This window comes from Malus sylvestris, chromosome 5 (assembly GCF_916048215.2).
Source record: "Malus sylvestris chromosome 5, drMalSylv7.2, whole genome shotgun sequence".
Taxonomy (NCBI): Eukaryota; Viridiplantae; Streptophyta; class Magnoliopsida; order Rosales; family Rosaceae; genus Malus; species Malus sylvestris.
In genome coordinates this window covers 24,196,580-24,215,501 of record NC_062264.1, presented here as the reverse complement: position 1 = coordinate 24,215,501, position 18,922 = coordinate 24,196,580, and the positions used below count along the sequence as shown (strand labels likewise).

The following is an 18,922-nucleotide window of genomic DNA, read 5'->3' as shown; positions in this document are numbered from 1 at the left end:
ATTTGGGCCCTTGGTTGGGCTCTTTTAGGTTAGCTTAGGTGGCCTCTGTTTGTTTTGTTTATGTGTATATGGGCCTTTGTTGTTAATTAATGCGGGAATAAAATTTTGTTCCTTTCTACGGAAAGGATTTTACCAAAAAAATAATAATAATAATCTTTTGCCAACAGCAATTCGTACGTATGGTTAGACTTGTCCCACACCAGCGTAAGTCAACAACCCATACAAGCCAAGTTAGAAACAACATGATCTCTCTTCCAACTTGTTTCTTTCTATATTTCTCTCATGCGCTGGATTATTTTCGTCAGGGTGCTGGAAAAGCTTCAAGTTGATCAGTCTTTCATATTCGATCTTTCTAGATCATAATATTTCCTAATCAATTTCTTTCTTGATTCAGAGGTACTCTCACTGACTTAATTACACTTGGAGAATTAATTACCATATAATTATAGTCTTCTCTTACATTTCTTATAATATTGTATAGCGACTGTTAATTTGTGCTGACTTTTTGGTCCCTCAGAATGTTTATGAAGCCCACCAAGATAGAAAAATTGTTTTTTTTCTTTTTTTGTTGATAGAAGTGATTATATTGGGGAAGGAGATTCGAATTAACTGAGATGTATGTCAGTTGTATATAGGGAATTTTGGCTTAATTAAATAAATAATTTCATATTTTGTCATAGTTAAACTGACCCCTAATGAATATACATGTGTGTATATTTTATGAAATAGATCCGGATGGATTTGCAGGTTATGAAAAATATATATGGATGGATTGCAGGTTATGAAATATAAATAGTGGGGTTTGCAGGTTATTAGTATGGCTTCTTCCTCTTCCTCTGCTGCTGCTATCTCGTCATCTCCAAGAAAGTATGATGTGTTTCTTAGTTTCAGAGGTGAGGACACCCGCAACACTTTCACCAGCCACCTTCGTGCTGCTTTACTTCGAAAGAAACTTGACACCTACATAGATTACAAACTTGAGAGAGGGGATGAAATCGGACCTGCCCTTCTAGAAGCTATTGAGAAATCAAAGCTTTCGGTGATCATTTTCTCAAAAAACTACGCTTCTTCCACATGGTGTCTGGATGAACTCGTGCATATACTAGGATGCAAGGAAAGGGATGGACAGTTTGTTATACCCGTTTTTTACGACATCAGTCCACAGGATGTACGAAAACAACAGGGGAGTTATGCAGATGCATTTGCCAAGCTTGAAGAACGTTTCAAGGACTGTATGGACAAGGTGCTTGAGTGGAGGGATGCTTTGGAGAAAGCTGCCAACCTATCTGGTTATGATTATTCAAACAAAGCCGGGTAACTAACTTTGCAAGTCTTGCAGAATTTTTTACTTGTGACCTTTGTTTCAAACAAGATTCATTAATGCTGGACTTAGTAACTATTTTTTTTCCTTCGTGGTTACTTATATTTTCCAGGACAGAGGCCGATTCCATTGAGAAACTTGTCCAAGTTATATTGAACAAATTGGATTGCAAAAGCTCAAGTAATTTAAAGGGCCTAGTTGAAATTGAAACCAAAGTTGAGCAAATTGAATCGTTACTATGCCTTGATTCACCCGTTGTTTGCAATGTAGGTATTTGGGGCATGGGTGGTATTGGCAAGACCACCCTTGCTGATGTTGTATATCACCGATTCTCTTCCAAGTTTGAAGCTTGTTGTTTTCTTAAAAATGTTAGAGAAAATTCCGAAGGAAAAGACGGAATATATAACTTACGAAATAAACTTCTCCGTGAGATTTTTGATGATGAAAGTATAAATATTAACACTCCATCTATAGGATCAGAGCTTCTTAAAGAGAGGCTCTATCGTACAAAGGTACTCATTGTTCTTGACGACGTGAATGATTCAAGGCAATTAGAACTTCTTGTTGGAGATGATCTTAAGTTTGGTGTCGGAAGTAGAATCATTATAACAACTCGAGATCGGAGCTTACTCGATGAAAAGGTTGATGATGACAAAATTTACGAGGTCAAGGGATTGAAACATGATGGCGCTCTTCAGCTCTTTCATTTGCATGCTCTGAAAAATAAGTCTCCTACGACAGTTTATACAGAGTTTTCAAGAAAGGTGATAGATTATATTCAAGGCATTCCATTGGCTCTTAAAACTTTGGGTGCCTTATTCCGTCGCTGCAATACAGAAGAAGACTGGGATGAAGAATTGAACAGATTGAAAAAATTTCCTAGCGAAAAAATTCAGAATGTGTTGAGACTTAGTTATGATGGATTAGAAGAAAATGAGAAGGAATGCTTTCTTGACATTGCATGCTTCCTGAAAGGGGCAGATGTTTATACTGCAAAAAGAATATTAGATAGTCGGGGTTTCTTCGTGACGGGAATCCAAATTCTCATTGACAAGTCTCTCATATCAATTTCAGAGACGAATTACTTAGAGATGCATGATTTGCTGCAAGAAATGGGCCGGACAATTGTTCGTGAACAATGCAGGGACGAGCCAGGAAAACGTAATAGGTTGTGGGCAGCTGATGATGTCTATCAAGTACTGGAGAATGATACGGTAAGAATAAAAAATAATGAACTTTCTACGACAGGGGACAGCGGAAACTCATTTTGTATAAGCTTATGTCAACAAAAGTAGTTTTTAGTAATCTTTGTTGTACATTTATTCTCATTATACTATTTTCTCTTGATTTCCAGGGAACTTCAACAGTTCAATGCATATCCTTTGACACGTCTAACATTACACGGTTGGAATTATGTGGATCACCCTTCAAGAAGATGTCTAATTTAAGATTTTTGATGATTCATGATCCTCATCTAAGAGTCGAGTACAACTATGGCTTTGATTTTGGTTCAAAATTAGTGAAATACTTATTATATGTTCCTCGCTTTGGCAAGAGGTACAACAACAATCTGGACCTTTCTCAAGGTCTTCAGTCTCTTCCCAATTCTCTCAGGTATCTTTACTGGCAGGAATACCCGTTGAAATCTCTTCCAACAAAATTTTCTCTACAAAATCTTGTTGAGCTTCGATTGCCCTACAGCTTTGCTGGGAAAAAACTTTGGAGTAAAAACCAGGTATATATATGCTTCCTCTTCTGTTTTTCAATTTTTTTTTAATACAAGTATATTTGCTTACTTTTGTTCTTTGTATAAACTATGGTGCCTCTGGAAATCTATTTGGCCGAAGTCAATAATGTTCTTCTTTCCATTTCTCTTTAATATGTTACAGAATCTTGGGAACTTAAAAGTGATTGAACTATGTTTTTGCAAGCATCTGACTGAAGTTCCAGATCTCTCTCGCAGTCCAAAAATTGAGCATATAGATCTTTACGGCTGTACAAAATTGGTTCGAATTCCTTCCTATTTTAAACATCTTGACAAGCTTAGGTGTCTGAATCTGGGATGGTGCACAAGTATAAAATTTTTACCAGAGCTCCCAGTGCTACGTTGTCTTCAAGCAGAGGGCTGCACTTCACTGAAGACAGTTTCCAGTTCAAGAAATTCACTCACACAAGCTTGGGATAAATATGAATTGTTTCGAGGGCGTTTTCATTTTGGTGAGTGCACAAAGTTGGATGAAAATGCAAGGACCAATATAATGACGGACACACGGTTGAGAATTATGCGAGTGGCTACTGCGCCAGTGAATTCACTCACACAAGCTGGGGATAAATATGAATTGTTTCGAGGGCGTTTTCCTTTTGCTGATCACCAAAACACGGTCTCTCTCTCTCTCTCTCTCTCTCTCACATGCACGCACGCACACACAGGCACACTTTCATATCTCCCTCATGCCATTTTTTCACGTGTTGAATAATTTATTTGATGTCCATGCGTCGATGTTACAGGAAATCTCTGATGAGACTTTAGTTAGCACTATATGTGTGGGAAATCAAATTCCACATTGGTTCTGCCATCAAAATAAGGGATCTTCGATAACTATCAAGCTTCCTCCAGATTGGTATGGTACAGATTTTTTGGGTTTCGCTTTCTCTCTTGTTGTCGCTGACAATGCCATACCTTTTTTCCTTTCTTTGGGTTTCATGAAGATTGTATGCAAGTGCAATTTCAAAACTAATAGTGGCCAAAGTCATGAAGTCATTTATCCTTCCTTTATTCCTTTTACTGAAGGAGAGGGGAAGCTTTCTTATTTGCCGTTCGAATTCATATTTGTGTGGTATAGTGCGTTTGCACTTCGGAAGGGAGCAAATTTAAATCGCTCCACTTCTTTTTACAAACTTGTCACTGAAGCCTGTTTTGAGTTCAACGCTGGGGATGCCCACTTCGGCGACCGATTAACGGTGAAAAGGTGTGGGATCAGCCTGCTGTATGCTCAAGATGTTGATACCATCAAGTTGGGAGGAACTACAGGTTGAAGTAGCCAAAAAAAGAAGTTAGAAATGAAAAATTAAGAATTTGAGCTCCTTGTTGTTAGTATTCTCATCTTTTAAGCTGTTTGTAAGCCTTGTGGCCGAGGGATTCCTTGTATTAGTCTCTGTTGTTTAACGCTTTGGCTCTCCAAGTAATTTATTTTGATATAGGTGGTTCAATTTTGAATTTTTTATATCAAACATCTATAACTTTTGACTTTTTTTTTTCTTTTAACTATCGATATCATGGGTTTAGCAAATACATACCAATAGATTGTAGTATTAATTGCTATAGCTTTTAGGCTTTTGATCAAACACTCTTTTATTAATTTTTAATATTTCATTTACTTAATTTATCATTTAATTCACAAATTAATATAAAAAAACTCCAAAAATCATGTAGTCTTATCTTATCTTCACCTATAATAATTCGTTTCATAATAACACTACTACAAAACCATTTAATAATGTCGCTATTATAACCGACAAAAAACAACCATTATTGTCGGATATTAAGCAAAATCCGACAGAAAATGGGTGCAGTGGCGGATATACTAAGCGACAGAATTACCAGCGTCAGGAGACGAGCCAGGAAAATGTAATAGGTTGTGGGCTGCTGCTGATGTCTATCAAGTACTGGGGAATGATACGGTAAGAACCAAAAATCATGAACTTTCTATGACGGAACCATGGAAACTCATTTTTTTATAAGCATATGTCAACAAAAGTAGTTTTTAGTAATCTTTGTTGTACATTTATTCTCATTGTACTATTTTCTGTTGATTTCCAGGGAACTTCAACAGTTCAATGCATATCCTTTGACACGTCTAACATTACACGGTTGGAATTATGCGGATCACCCTTCAAGAAGATGTCTAATTTAAGATTGTTGATGATTCATGATCCTTGTCTAAGAGTCTTCTACAGGGATGGCTTTAAGTTTGGTACAAAATTGGCGAATGCAACAACAATCTGGACCTTTCTCAAGGTCTTCAGTCTCTTCCCAATTCTCTCAGGTATCTTTACTGGCAGGAATACCCGTTGAAATCTCTTCCATCAAATTTTTCTCCACAAAATCTTGTTGAGCTTCGAATGCCCGGCAGCTTTGTTGGGGCAAAACTTTGGAGTAAAAACCAGGTATATATATGCTTCCTCTTCTTTTTTCTATGTTTTTATTTTTTTTATTTTTTATAGAAGTATATATATGCTTACTTTTGTTCTTTGTATCAACTACGGTGCCTCTGGAAACCTATTCGGCCGAAGTCAATAATGTTTTTCTTTCCATTTCTCTTTAATTTGTTACAGAATCTTGGGAACTTAACAGTGATTGAACTAAGTTATTGCACGCATCTGACTGAAGTTCCAGATCTCTCTCGCAGTAAAAAAATTGAGCATATAGCGCTTTATGGCTGTAAAAGATTGGTTCGAATTCCTTCTTATTTTAAAGATCTTGACAAGCTTAGGTGGCTGAGTCTAGAAACTGCAGAAGTCTAAGGGTCTGTTTGGTACTCTACTTGAATCTAACTTTTTAAACTCAAAAACAATTTTCAAGTTTTAGGCCTTAAAAACTTGTTTGGTAGGACTATTTTAAAAAAATGAACTCAAGATTAACTCAAAAATATATATATTCTCTAAAAACATAAAAAATGAGTTTTTAGAGCTTTTAAACTTAAACTCACTCCTTTATTTTCTCTCCTTCATCCCCTCTCACTCCAAATCTCTCTCTCTTTTCTTCTTTCTCTCTCTTTTTTTTTTTTCGTCTCTCATCTAATCCGCTCTCTTCATTATCTCGGTTTTTTCTCTCACTCATCTTCCTCTCTATCTCGTCCGATCATCTCTCTTCTTTCTCTTTCCTTTAATCATCTCTTACTTTCTTTCATCCTCTCACCTCTTTCTCTCTCTCTTTTTGTCTACTTTAAGTCGTAAGATTTAAAAATTTTAAATCACAAACCAATCAAGTTTTTTAGTCTTAAAGAAAATTGTTTTCAAGAAATGTTCTTAAGAAATGTTTTGAGAAATGATAAAAAATTTCAAATAGGATACCAAACAGGTCCTAAAATGCTTACCAGAGCTCCCAGTGCTATGTTGTCTTGAAGCAAGTGGCTGCACTTCACTGAAGACAGTTTCAAGTTCAAGAAATTCACTCACACAAGCTTGGGATAAAGATGAATTGTTTCGAGGGTGTTTTAACTTTGCTGATTGCCTAAACTTGGATGAAAATGCAAGGACTAATATAATGGCTGACACACAGTTAAGAATTATGCGAGTGGCAACTGGGCCATTGAAAACTTAGCAACATAAAGAAGAAGAAATTGTCATGGTCTCTCTCTCCCTCTCCCTCTCCCTCTCCCTCTCACCCACGCACGCACTAGCACACACTTTCATATCTCCTTTATGCCATTTTTTCACGTGTTGAATAATTTATTTGATTTCCATGCATCGATGTTACAGGAAATGACTTCATTTATCCCTACCTCTTGTCGGACTTTAGGTAGCACCGTCTCTGCTCGGACTTCAGTTAGCACTGTATGTGCAGGAAATGAAATTCCAAATTGGTTCTGCCATCAAAATGAAGGATCTTCGATAACTATCAAGCTTCCTCGAAATTGGTATTGTACAGATGTTTTGGGTTTCGCTCAATCTGTTGTTCTCCATAAATATACTTACCGTAAAGATCTGATGTTTGGATGCTCGTGCAATTTTAAAACTATTAGTGGTGAAAGCCATAAAACCATTTATCCTTCCCATTATCCTTTTAATGAAGGAGAGAGAGTGATTACTTATTCGGAATTCGGTCACATATTTGTGCGGTATAGTGCGCTTGCACTTGGAGAGGGAGCAAATTTAAATCGCTCCACTTCTTTTTACAAACTTGTCACCGAGGCCTGTTTTGAGTTCAACGTTGTGGGATCAAAGGTGAAAAAAGTGTGGGATCAGCCTGCTGTATGCTCAAGATGTCGAGACCATCAAGTCGGGAGGAACTACAGGTCGGAGTAGCCAAAAAAAGAAGTTGGAAATGAAAAAAATTAAGAATTTGAGCTCCTTGTTGTTTGTATTCTCATTTTTAAGCTGTTTGTAAGCCTTGTAGCCGAGGGATTCCTAGTATTAGTCGCTGTTGTTGTAACGCTTTGGCTCTCCAAGTAATTTGTAAGAGGCGTTTTGATATAGGTGGTTCAATTTTGAATTTATTTATATCAAACTTCTATAGCTTTTAGTTTTTTTTTTTTTTTTTTTTTTTTTTAACAATCCGTATCATAAGTTTAGCAGAAAATTACCAATAGACCGTAATACTAATTGTTATGCTTTTAGGCTTTTGATCAAACATTCTTTTATTAATTTTTAATATTTCATTTACTTAATTTATCATTTAATTCACAAATTAATATAAAAAAAAAACTCCAAAAATCATGTAGTCTTATCTTATCTTCTCCTATAATAATTCGTTTCATAATAATCACTAGCAAAACTGCCATGCGCATTGCTGCGAGTGCTTAAAATGTTTTGATAATATATACATTTAGAAAATATAAATTATTGACGCTAGATTTATAGAAATTGGCAGTGCTCATAGTTATCAAAAGATTGAGAGTGTTTAATTACTCACTGTTCAAAAGATAGAGATGCTTGGAAGCTAAATTTTTGTACATAAGTTCATAGTTATCAAAAGATTGGCAGTGTTCACTCTTTATTCAATTGAGAGAGGCATTTTCAGATTGTGAGGGGAGGAGAAGACCCGTCCCATCTTCCAGCTTCAATACAAGTGCATGTGGCGAAGCATATCGGGAAGATGTCTTCCCTGAGGATTGTTTATAAGGATTCATAATTTCAATTTTAGGACAGAATTTGAAGAAGATGATATAAACATGTGAAAGTCATAATCTTTTGTTATTGGTGCCCATAATTTTTTTTTCAAGTTTTAATTACCGTGTATTTGAGAAGAGGTTCAGAACTCTCTTCAATTTCTTTTGGTTCTGGTTTGGCTTCAGGTTTAGCCTCCGTTGTCGCCATTGACATAAGACAGGCTCTTAGGAATAGAAGTGGGCATGAATGGAGCTTGATATGATCTAATAATCAAACATAAAATTTCAAGTGCATGAACGAATATATACAAATATGTTGAAAAGAATATCACATTTTTTATATATGTTGAAATTTTTTGATGTTGGGGTGAATCAAGACGACGTTGCAGTCCCTGTGTAGGCGGATGACCAAGATTTCTTGATGGGTTTTTGTTTAGGCCCGAAATACTGGTTTGGGCCGAGTTTAGAATTTTTTCTTGGCCTGGAAGCCTTGCTCAAGGGTCGCTAGGGAGTCATCTGGTTCATGGGCTGCATGGCCAAGGTCGGCCGTGTCCTATTAGGAAGTGAAGTACTCCAGATAAAGAGGAAGTGGGTGAGTCCCATTGCGAGACGGAAGGATGGGGGAGTTGAATCCTGATACAAGAAAGAGTCTCGGCAGGATGAGGACGCTGAAAACTTGGGTTTGAATGCGGCCTGATAAGGGGTTGAGTTCAAAGTCCTAATAGGAGTAGGACTGGCCGAGATAAGATTGGATTGGGATAAGGAGTCCTAATTCGAATATAGTTTTGATGCGATCAGAAGTAGGCTTGCTATTATAAATACCAAACAGCAGACATCATTCAAGCCCCTCCAACTCAACACACAAACTGCCCTATGCAAACCCTCGCTCTACGCGAAACCTCTTAACAATCTTGAGATTTTTATTTTCTTTTCCGCCAACACATTTTCAGTTTGGATAAACAGCACTATAAAGGAAACCGGTGAACACCTTCAGTTTGGATAAACAACACTGTTGCCGTCAAATCAGTCGATTGCGAAGCACCTTCATTTTGGATAAACAGCACTGCATCGAGGCCGACTGGTTATTTATCCAAGTCTCGGTCGAGAAAGATTTTCGAATCCTTATTGACAGAGGTCATTTCATTAGCATTCTCAGCGAAGTGAGGTGTTACAGGTTATCAGGTTTGGGACATTGAACGCCGAGTTATTTTATGATTGGATACTCACAGGTGGGATTTAGAGTTCGGCATTCTGACGGTCGAACTATGTTTACGATCAAGACGTATATCTGCTTTGAGTATTTGTGCCCATATAGTCTGGTGTCGATTCGGCGTACTTATACTTTTATAAATATAATCACTGTGACCGAACCCTGCACCGACGATCTATGAACTTCGCAAAACTAGCAGCCTTGTCTTCAGGCTCTAGAATTGGAAGGGTGAGACATGTTCCTTCCTCAGCCGCGATCGCAGGATCAAGAAGTCAGCAGCGCACCCAACGCAACATCAACATATTTTACTCTTCGACCAAGCTCGACCGACGAGTTGGCATGCCCGCATACAACCGAATGACGTAGTTAGCTTATTAGTTACTCGGCCTACGCGCCGTGTAGGCTTGGTAGTTTTTAGGATCAACATTTTGGCACGCCTAGTGGGACTAAGTGCTAAAACTACGAAGTTCATGACCATCGAGACACGATCGGTTAAAAAGAAAATAATCATGGGAAAGTCAACGATCGATCTACTAGTTCAGAGTCCTGGACAAGAAGTGTCACATGCAAAAAATCCTCTCGTTGCTGCGACCCCTGAGGCTACAAGTGTGACACAGCAAGAAAAGTAAGTTTGTCTTGGTACCCAACCGAGTTGCAGATGTATTCATTGAGGGAATAATGGAGGACGGTAACGAAGACAGTGGTGAAGGTTCTGACCCTCCAACTAGGTCGTTTCTTCGAAGACGACTTGATGAGTAATCTCGACAGGTTGAACAGGCTGTTATTAAAAAAATGAATAGTTTGCTCGAGGTAATACGAAGTAATGGGGACACATACACCAAATTACTTGAATTATTAGTTAGCAGAGTCTTTGAATGGGGGCCTACTGATCAGTCTCGACAACTTCCACTCAAAAGTAACCTGCTACAGGCCGAAGTAGGACCTACTCGACTCAAAACCATTGATTTAGAAAAAAAGGGAGGATCAAGCAGTAGGTCAGACAGATTCGACCAGAGAGTAGAAGCAGTGTTTATACCATATTTAGGGCCTTGTATTTAGATCTTGTACAAATACTCTAGGGACTTAAATGTAATTATGTGATAAAGGAAAGGGAAAATGTGTAATAAGTGAGGAGTCCTTATTCTATAAAAGGACCCATCACCCTCACAATTGGGGGAGGCCAATTCTGGAGCCTTCTCACCCCTCTCACATCCCCTCTCGTATTCAGAGGTTCTCTCCCTCACCTCTCAGATAAATACATAATCAGTGTGGACGTAGCCCAAACCTTGGGATGAACCACGATACATCTTGTGTCATTTACATTACTTATAGATTCACGGCCGAATTTACGTTGTTCCAAGACCTCCGGTTTTGTGCATCAACATTTGGCGCCGTCTGTGGGAATTGACACGAAAAACTATTTCGGTTCTCTTTCATTTTTTCACCTCCACTGTGAATCTAGAAAAATCTACAAAAAACCCAACAATCTAGAGCTTTCCCAGAAATCTAGAGACCAACAGAAACCAATATCTCTCTCTTTGACAACTGACCCGTGAGGCCACCACTCATCACTCTCCCACCCACTCTTAATTGTCCAACCGAGATTTCAATCCAAATCCTCAGACCAGTCATCGCTCTCATCCAACCTTCAATTATTTAGGATATTCAATTTCAAAAAAAAAAAAAAAAAAACATCGAGAGGGAGTGAAAGTGAAAAAGACCAAAAGTTCGAGAGCTACTCTATCTTCGGTCTCTATTAATGGAGTAGAGCGAAACGATCTCCGAGGTTGCGCCCAAGAAATTGGCGAGGCAATTGGATTTCACAACGCTGTGTCGAGCGTCAGTGAGTGCGGCGATGCCGGACGTACAGCTACAGCTACAGACACTGTCAATGGCGCAGCAGCAGCCACAAATCTCACCGACAAAACCACAGTTGAATTTGCATTTACAGTCGCCGCAGCCGGTGGCGGTCCATTCCCTGAAGCAATTAACGTCACCTCCGGCGATTCCGCACGATTCCACGTCGACGACCCGATCCCGACTCCCCCTTCATCTCCGAGCTCGTCCACTACTTCCTCCAAGACGCCGATTTGTCCGTCGCTGTTTTTCCCGACAACGAGTCCAACTCGGACCAAGTCGACTCGGCCTTCGACGCGGATCAAACAAAGATGGTGGAGCTGCTTATGATCTGTAAAAATTGGATTCAACCGCGAAGCAGAAAGATGCAGATCTAGAAAACTCAAATCGAGCGTAAATGGATTCTCCAACATCGTCCGTTTTGTCATCGCCCTCAGCCATGAAATGCTTCATCTGCATAGATGGTGTCTCTGACGACTGTGGCCGCACTGTCGTCAAACTTCAGTGCTTTGACTTGTTGATTGCATTGGTTATGCATTCAATATAAAGGGTATCATGGAACGCTCTATCTGCGGTGAAATTGAGGATGTAGTATAGAGGTATTTTATATCTAGTAGCCCTAACCATATCTGAGGATGAGATCGGTTATGAGGATAGTCCTATGGAGTTTTTTGACATGGGGTTACAAGGAACTATGTTACACCATTTTCATCATGGTGAATGCCTCGCAACACGGTGGTGATTTGAGCATAAGTGGGATTGTAGCGTACCAGCCGTTTGATGGAATGACTGAGCTGACTGGGCTGGTACAGCAAGCATATTTGAGGAAGCATTACAGTCATCGAAGCAATCCCTCAACATTGCTTTTGTGCCATCCAAAGCGCAAAGAAAAGCAGAGACAGAGGTGCAAAGTAAAAGAAAAAAAAAGGAAAAAGGAAACAAAAGCAAGGAAAGTAAGTGGATGTGGTAAGCAACTAAAGAAAAGAAATGAGCGGAAAGACAGAAAGAAAAGCAGAGACAGAGGTGCAAAGCAAAAGTGAAAAGAAAAAAAAGGAAAAAGGAAACAAAAGCAAGTGGATGGGTTTATGCACTTTTGAAGATTCTCACGGAGGAAGCAGCATTCAAATTTGCAAGTGAGAAAGGGATTAATCTTGTATCAGTCATAACAAGTGAGAAAGGGTTTCTGGTTTTTGTATGATGTAATTTATTTTTCCTATCTTTCGGAGACATCTGTATAAACCCCATCAGAAGGTAAAATAAAAAAATAAAAAAAAAGGGCAAAGCCCAAAATAAATAGGCTGGAATGTTGTGTGGAGAGCGAAGGCCCATAAGCCCAAAATAGCTCCAACCAGGCGATCAAAAGTACACCCAGTACTCCAAAATTATTCGGCAACCCGCCGTTATTACCATCAACCAGGTGATGAAGTGTACAACCCGTACTCTAAATATCATTTGGCAACTAGCCATTCATGCCACCAACCAGGTGATGAAATGTACAACCCGTACCCTAATATCATTTGGCAACTAGCCATTCATGTCACCAACCAGGTGATGAAATGTACAACCCGTACTCTTCTTCATGCCACCAACCAGGTGATCAAAAGTACATCCAGTACTTCAAATATACATGAGCATCACTCATGTCAATCATACATAAACATTCATGAGTATCACTCATATCAATCATACATAAACATTCATGAGCATCACTTATGTCAACATTCATGAGCATCACTCATGTCAACATCCATGAGCATCACTCGTGTCAATCAACATAAACATTCATGTGCATTACTCATGTCAATCAGCTTCAAAAGCTTCATTTACAAAAGCTCTAGCTTCCAAAGCTTCATTTACAGAGCTCCAGCTTCAAAGCTTCACTTGCAAAGCTTCACCTACAAAACTTCAGTGCAAGGTATACAAATACCGCCTCTGAACAACCGCCACTTTGGCCTATACATGGATTCAATTTGAAGTCTCCAGCCAACAGACTCTATTGACCGAAGACTTGGGGGACTAGACTATACACCATTTATTGGGCCTCAACTAGGCCTCATGAAAAATACTTGGGGGACTTAGCCCATTATTTATGTATTAAGGAGCGAGCCCTTATTCTATAAAATGGACTCCCTCACTTTCATTAGAGAGCACCCATTATTCACGTACTGAGAAGCGAGCCCTTATTTTATAAAAGGGACTCCCTCACCTTCATTAAAGAGCAACGCCGCCAGCTGAGTAACTGCCTCGCCGTGAGCATTACTCCTAGCCCATCACTTATGTATTGAGAAGCGATCCCTTATTCTATAAAAAGGACTCATTCGCCTTCGTTAGAGAGCATCGCCGCCAGCTGAGAAACCGCCTCGCCACGAGCATCACTCGTAACTCATTATTCACGTACTGAGGAGCGAGCTCTTATTTATAATAAGGACTCCCTCACCATCATTAGAGAGCATCAACTCTAACCCATTATTCATGTACTGAGGAGCGAGCCCTTATTTTATAAAAGGGACTCCCTCACCTTCATTAGAGAGCAACGCCGCCAGTTGAGCAACCGCCTCGCCGCGAGCATCACTCATAGCCCATCACTTATGTATTGAGGAGCGAGCCCTTATTCTATAAAAGGGACTCCCTCGCCTTCGTTAAAGAGCATCGCCGTCAGCTGAGCAACCGTCTCGCCACGAGCATCACTCCTAACCCATTATTCACGTACTGAGGAGCGAGCCCTTATTTTATAAAAAAGACTCCCTCACCATCATTAGAGAGCATCAATTCTAGCCCATCATTCATGTATTGAGGAGCAAGCCCTTATTCTATAAAATGGACTCCCTCACCTTCAACGCCACAAACCAAGCCAACCAAGGCAACATAAGCCACGAGCCAAACAGCCTCGCAGCATGTGCTACTTCTAGTTGAGCATTATTTCAGATTGAGCACCGCCTCACATCGAACATCAGTTCAAGACAACATCTAGTTACTTCGGCCCACACATGGACTAAATTTCAAGTCTCTAGCCAAAAGACTCTCTTAGCTGAAGGCTTGGTGGACTACTATTTATACCATATTTAGGGCCTCATATTTAGATCTCGTACAAATACTCGGGGGACTTAAATGTAATTAAGTGATAAAGGAAAGGGAAAATGTGTAATAAGTAAGGAGTCCTTATTCTATAAAAGGACCCCTCACCCTCACAATTGGGGGAGGCCAATTCTAGAGCCTTCTCACCCCTCTCACATCCCCTTTCGTATTCAGAGGTTCTCTCCCTTACCTCTCAGATAAATACATAATCAGTGTGGACGTAGCTCAAACCTTAGGGTAAACCAAGATACATCTTGTGTCATTTACATTACTTGCAGATTCACGGCTGGATTTACGTTGTTCCAAGACCTCCGGTTTTATGCATCAACAAGCAGCATCAATCGATATGATCGAGGTCCAAAGGATGATCGATTCGGCCATGAAAAAGGGCCCGAAGTTCTCAAAATTTATCCATCCGTATCCAGCTTATGTGGAAAAATTCGAATATCCCAAAGGCTTCAAGGTCCCAGATTTTAATCTTTTTGTTGGAGAATCGTCCTTGTCCTCGTTAAAACATGTGGCCTGGTTCACTGCGCAATGTGGAGATGTCAATAGTGACTTTCATAAACTGTGACGTTCAACTTTTCATTGACGGGCTCAGCATTCGCATGGTACATCAACTTCCTACCTAATTCCATCCAAAGTTGGGAGAAACTGGTCGAGAAATTCCATGAACAGTTCTATCGGTCGGGGATGGAAATGTCGGTTTCTTCATTGGCTAGGATGGCTCAAGCATCTGATGAGTCACCAATGGATTACCTTACAAGGTTTAAATCGGCCAGAATTTGGTGTTAAGTCCCCTTACCCGAAGTCGAATTTGTTAGGCTTGCTTTAAATGGGCTAGATGTGGAGTACAAAAAGAAATTCCTAGGGGCAAACTTCCGAGATATGTACGAACTGGCCCTGCATGTCGAGCAATATGATTATTTTCTTCGAGAGGAAAAGATCTCGAAGAACCCATCCTGGGGAATGATTTACAAAAATCCCACGGTTAGCTACGCATCGACTGAAGGCGAGGATTCCCAATATTTCAGTGTGGACATGACCAAGATAATGATAGATAAACCGTATGCTTGCAAAATGCTGGCTCAAATTAATTCCGAGGATGCTAATACCCGTTCGGCCTCTAAAGAGACAGTTAAATCATCAAAAGTTTACACTTTTGATATCACCAAGGCCGATGCGATTTTCGACCAGTTGTTAATGGCAAAGATCATCAAACTTCGGCCGGAACACAACATTCCAAAGGCCGAAGAGTTGAAAGGAAAAACGTATTGTAAGTATCATAATTCGAATAAGCATACTGTTTGTATCATACTTGACCAATCCCGAAACTACTGAGCACCGGTCAACGTTATACCGTCAAGGACCCAGAAGAGTTTGCCTCTAACCAGGAGGCCAATCACAGCGCGACACATGTTAACATCAGAAGCCAATCACAACACATGTCAATGTCAGAATGAAACTAGAAACTCTCTTCTATAAATAGAGATCATTCTCTCACAATATTTCCTAATGTCATTTGTACTAAATCATTCACTAGTACTCACTAAAGGAAAACTTGAACCTATGTACTTGTGTAAACCCTTCACAATTAATGAGAACTCCTCTACTTCGTGGACGTAGCCAATCTGGGTAAACCACGTACATCTTGTGTTTGCTTCCCTGTCTCTATCCATTTGCATACTTATCCACACTAGTGATCGGAGCAATCTAGCGAAGGTCACAAACTTAACACTTTTTGTTGTACCAAAGTTCTCACTGATTTTGTGCATCAACATATACCACAAACAATTGCATTGTATTCCGTGATACTATTCAAAGCTGGATTGATAAAGGCAAGCTAAAATTCCCTGAAAAACAGATGACCGTCGACGTTGATCCCTTCCTCTCGGCGACAGTTAGGATGGTAAATGCTCATTTACCCAAGAGCAAAGGGAAATTGAAGGCTGAGTTTGTCCCAATACAACATGTCCCGAAGCAGAACTTTCGGCCACGAATCAAAATTGATCTATTTTCCAATGAACCACCTATAGAGTTTTCGGGACTGGCCATAGTCAAATCTATGTCAGACTCTAGTGCAGAGGAAATTGTTGGACCGATGGTTTTGTGTAGCCGTTGTAAGGCACACGTCGTTTTAACCGAACCAAAAAAGCGACCATTTCAGGTTCCAACACCATGGAAACCATCCAAGGCCGTGGCAACATCTCCAAAGGAACTCGGCCGAGGACAGCGCTAGAAAGTGTTTGATAGGCTAGACCCTAAAAAATAAACAAATGGCCCCATCTCAACTAGACGACGTCCTTATTTCGATACACCGTTTTATAATGAAGATTATAATTCGCGTAACTCCAGCAGCTTAAGTTCATCAGCGAATAAAAAAACCTTTAAGCCTTCTAAGCCACGCGACCAGCGTTGGTATAGCTACAATTCTCCCACTGGTATGTATACTGCATTATCTAAATCCCAGAAATGACGACGTCAGCGAATAGATTGCATGGCTTAACGGCAGGTAGCCCAGGCTACTTCGGCTACCAAATGGCAGCCGAAAGAAGCAGCAGGAAGTAGAGATGATCGACAAACCTTAACAATCATGGCCGAGTTACAAGGAAAAATGGTAGTTGATCGTGACTTGGAAACTACCTTTGAGGAATCTGAGAAGCACATCAAGCTCATTCTTCGACCTGGGGTGATGAAAGCTGATTTCAAGCATTTTAGGAAGGAAGCCAAAAGAAAACTTCCCCCGTTACCCCCACAAGAGCCGTTAGTAAGAGTGCGACGGAATCTACACCCTTAATTCCTTGGCGAATCCTTGGAGTACATGAGAGAATTTCACAAAAAACATTATGCCAATGATTTGTATGGCTCACCTAAGGCGTGTTAAGAAGCTCTCGACCTAGCATTAACTTACCCTGATGCTGAACCGATCATCCAAAAGACCACCGATCTAGCAATGAAGGCCAGGTTCCAACATATAGGTGAGGTTTGGGTCATCGACTTCGAGGTCGACCCATACACAGGTATAGACACTGCCGAGCAACTATTTTCTCTTCAAGACCTTCAGCATTTAAGATATCACTTCGAAGTCTTCTCAGCCGTATCTCTCTTCGGCCTTATGGTCGATGAGAAAGATCGTGTGGCTATTTGGATGCTTACTTAGACACAAGGGACGCCTGAATCGCCTATGAAGAACGAGCCCGTAAAGTACTACAAGGACAAAATCAAACACCAGCGGCGAACAAACTCGAGGACAACAGCCAGAATGAAACAGGTTCAGTTGACATACCACACGCACAACCACCTTGTAAGGCAAAAGATGATTAGATCGAGGATGCTCTAAAGCATGATACTGCACTCGATAACTCGGAGGATGACGACCAGGACCCAATGGGCCCTTTAGTCCTCAAAAACATGGAAATCAGCATGGTTTATGCTTTACCTGATGAATTTCAACCAACCATACGCCAACTAAATTACTTGGATGGGGACGGTGGTTGCCAAGGAAGCAACACAAGTCAATTTCATTTCCACCGACGAAGATGAGCAAACAAGTAAAGATGACACACTTAAAGTAGCTCTGGCTGTACTATTCCCTCGTTCTTTTTCGGCTAATCTTCAACATTTGAAGCTGTTATATGTCACGGCTCACATTGAAAGCTATCCCATCTTCAAAATTTTCATCGATTGTGGGGCAATGGTCAATATCATGCCCGTATCCATCATGAAGGCACTACGATGATCCAACGACGAACTCATTCCATCGGGGATAACCATGAGTAGCTTCGTCGGTGACAAGTCCCAGACCAAATGAGTACTTCCTTTAGAGGTAAGTGTTGCAGGTTGCAATCACATGACCACATTCTTTATCGTCGACTCCAAGGAGTATAATGCATTGCTCAATCGAGATTGGATTCATTAAACGAATTGCATTCCCTTCTCATTATATCAAGTTTTCATCTTTTGGGACGGAAAATCAGTTGTGGTTCACCCGGCTGACAGTCAGCCTTTTGAAGGCAATATGATTCAAGCACGGTATTATGATGACCACGTCGGTTATATTACCCTACAGGGTTTGAACGAGGAATGACGGGCGACTCGAATTTTGGTCCAGAAAGCAATCGAGGTAGGCGCTGAAATTGTCTATCAGGATTCAGCGAGACTTGGGTTGGCCGATCTGGTCGTAGATGTCGATGTCTAAAAACAGCAGGACAAACGTAGGGCTGTAGTTTGATCTACAATGGAACGACTGCTGGCCCATTGGTATGTTATTTCCAAGCCCCCAAACTCGGGTGTCAACTTAGTCGAATTTTTGGCCGAAAAAGACAACGGTCCCATACTATCACTAGACAAGGTTCAGGCTACACTAGCGGAGCTCGAGGATAGTCAATCGCAAGTTAAAGATCTATTAAAGGAGATAAATGTTGGAACGGCCGAAGAGCCACGGCTTTTGTTCATTAGTACTTTGTTACCCCAACATGTAAAAGTTAAGCTTTGTTACTTGCTCAAAGAATTTAAGGATTGTTTTGCTTGGAGTTACCATAAGATGCCTGGTTTAGATCGCATACTAGTTGAACATGAATTACGCATCAAACCTAGGTGTAAACCATTCAGCCAACCACCTCGAAGATT

General features: G+C 40.2%; 1 protein-coding gene and 2 long non-coding RNA genes across 23 annotated transcripts in view; 1 reads left to right on the top strand and 2 right to left on the bottom strand.

Annotated features, from left to right (window-relative positions):
• LOC126621688 (disease resistance-like protein DSC1) overlaps window positions 1–4,538 on the top strand; it is a 65,199-nt gene extending 60,661 nt beyond the window's left edge. For 15 of the 21 annotated variants that reach the window (XM_050290237.1, XM_050290244.1, XM_050290243.1 and 12 more), the window contains 4 exons: window positions 1,434–2,535; window positions 2,676–3,056; window positions 3,211–3,702; window positions 3,830–4,538. In XM_050290237.1, the coding sequence (XP_050146194.1) occupies window positions 1,434–2,535; window positions 2,676–3,056; window positions 3,211–3,702; window positions 3,830–4,357 (2,503 nt within the window). In that variant the 3' untranslated portion in view covers window positions 4,358–4,538. Of the gene's footprint in view, window positions 1–225; window positions 1,315–1,433; window positions 2,536–2,675; window positions 3,057–3,210; window positions 3,703–3,829 lie in introns of those variants that run through there. The other 6 variants (XM_050290228.1, XM_050290229.1, XM_050290225.1 and 3 more) reach the window with 6 other exon arrangements.
• A 3,384-nt stretch (window positions 4,539–7,922) lies between these two features.
• Window positions 7,923–8,417, bottom strand: LOC126621713 (uncharacterized). The gene is made up of 2 exons (XR_007623169.1): window positions 8,276–8,417; window positions 7,923–8,147 (listed from the first exon to the last, which is right to left on the bottom strand). It is a non-coding gene; the product is annotated as an uncharacterized LOC126621713 (long non-coding RNA).
• A 1,973-nt stretch (window positions 8,418–10,390) lies between these two features.
• On the bottom strand, window positions 10,391–14,473 carry LOC126621714 (uncharacterized). Its single transcript, XR_007623170.1, has 2 exons — window positions 14,402–14,473; window positions 10,391–10,524 (listed from the first exon to the last, which is right to left on the bottom strand). It is a non-coding gene; the product is annotated as an uncharacterized LOC126621714 (long non-coding RNA).
• Between the last annotated feature and the right edge of the window lie 4,449 nt (window positions 14,474–18,922).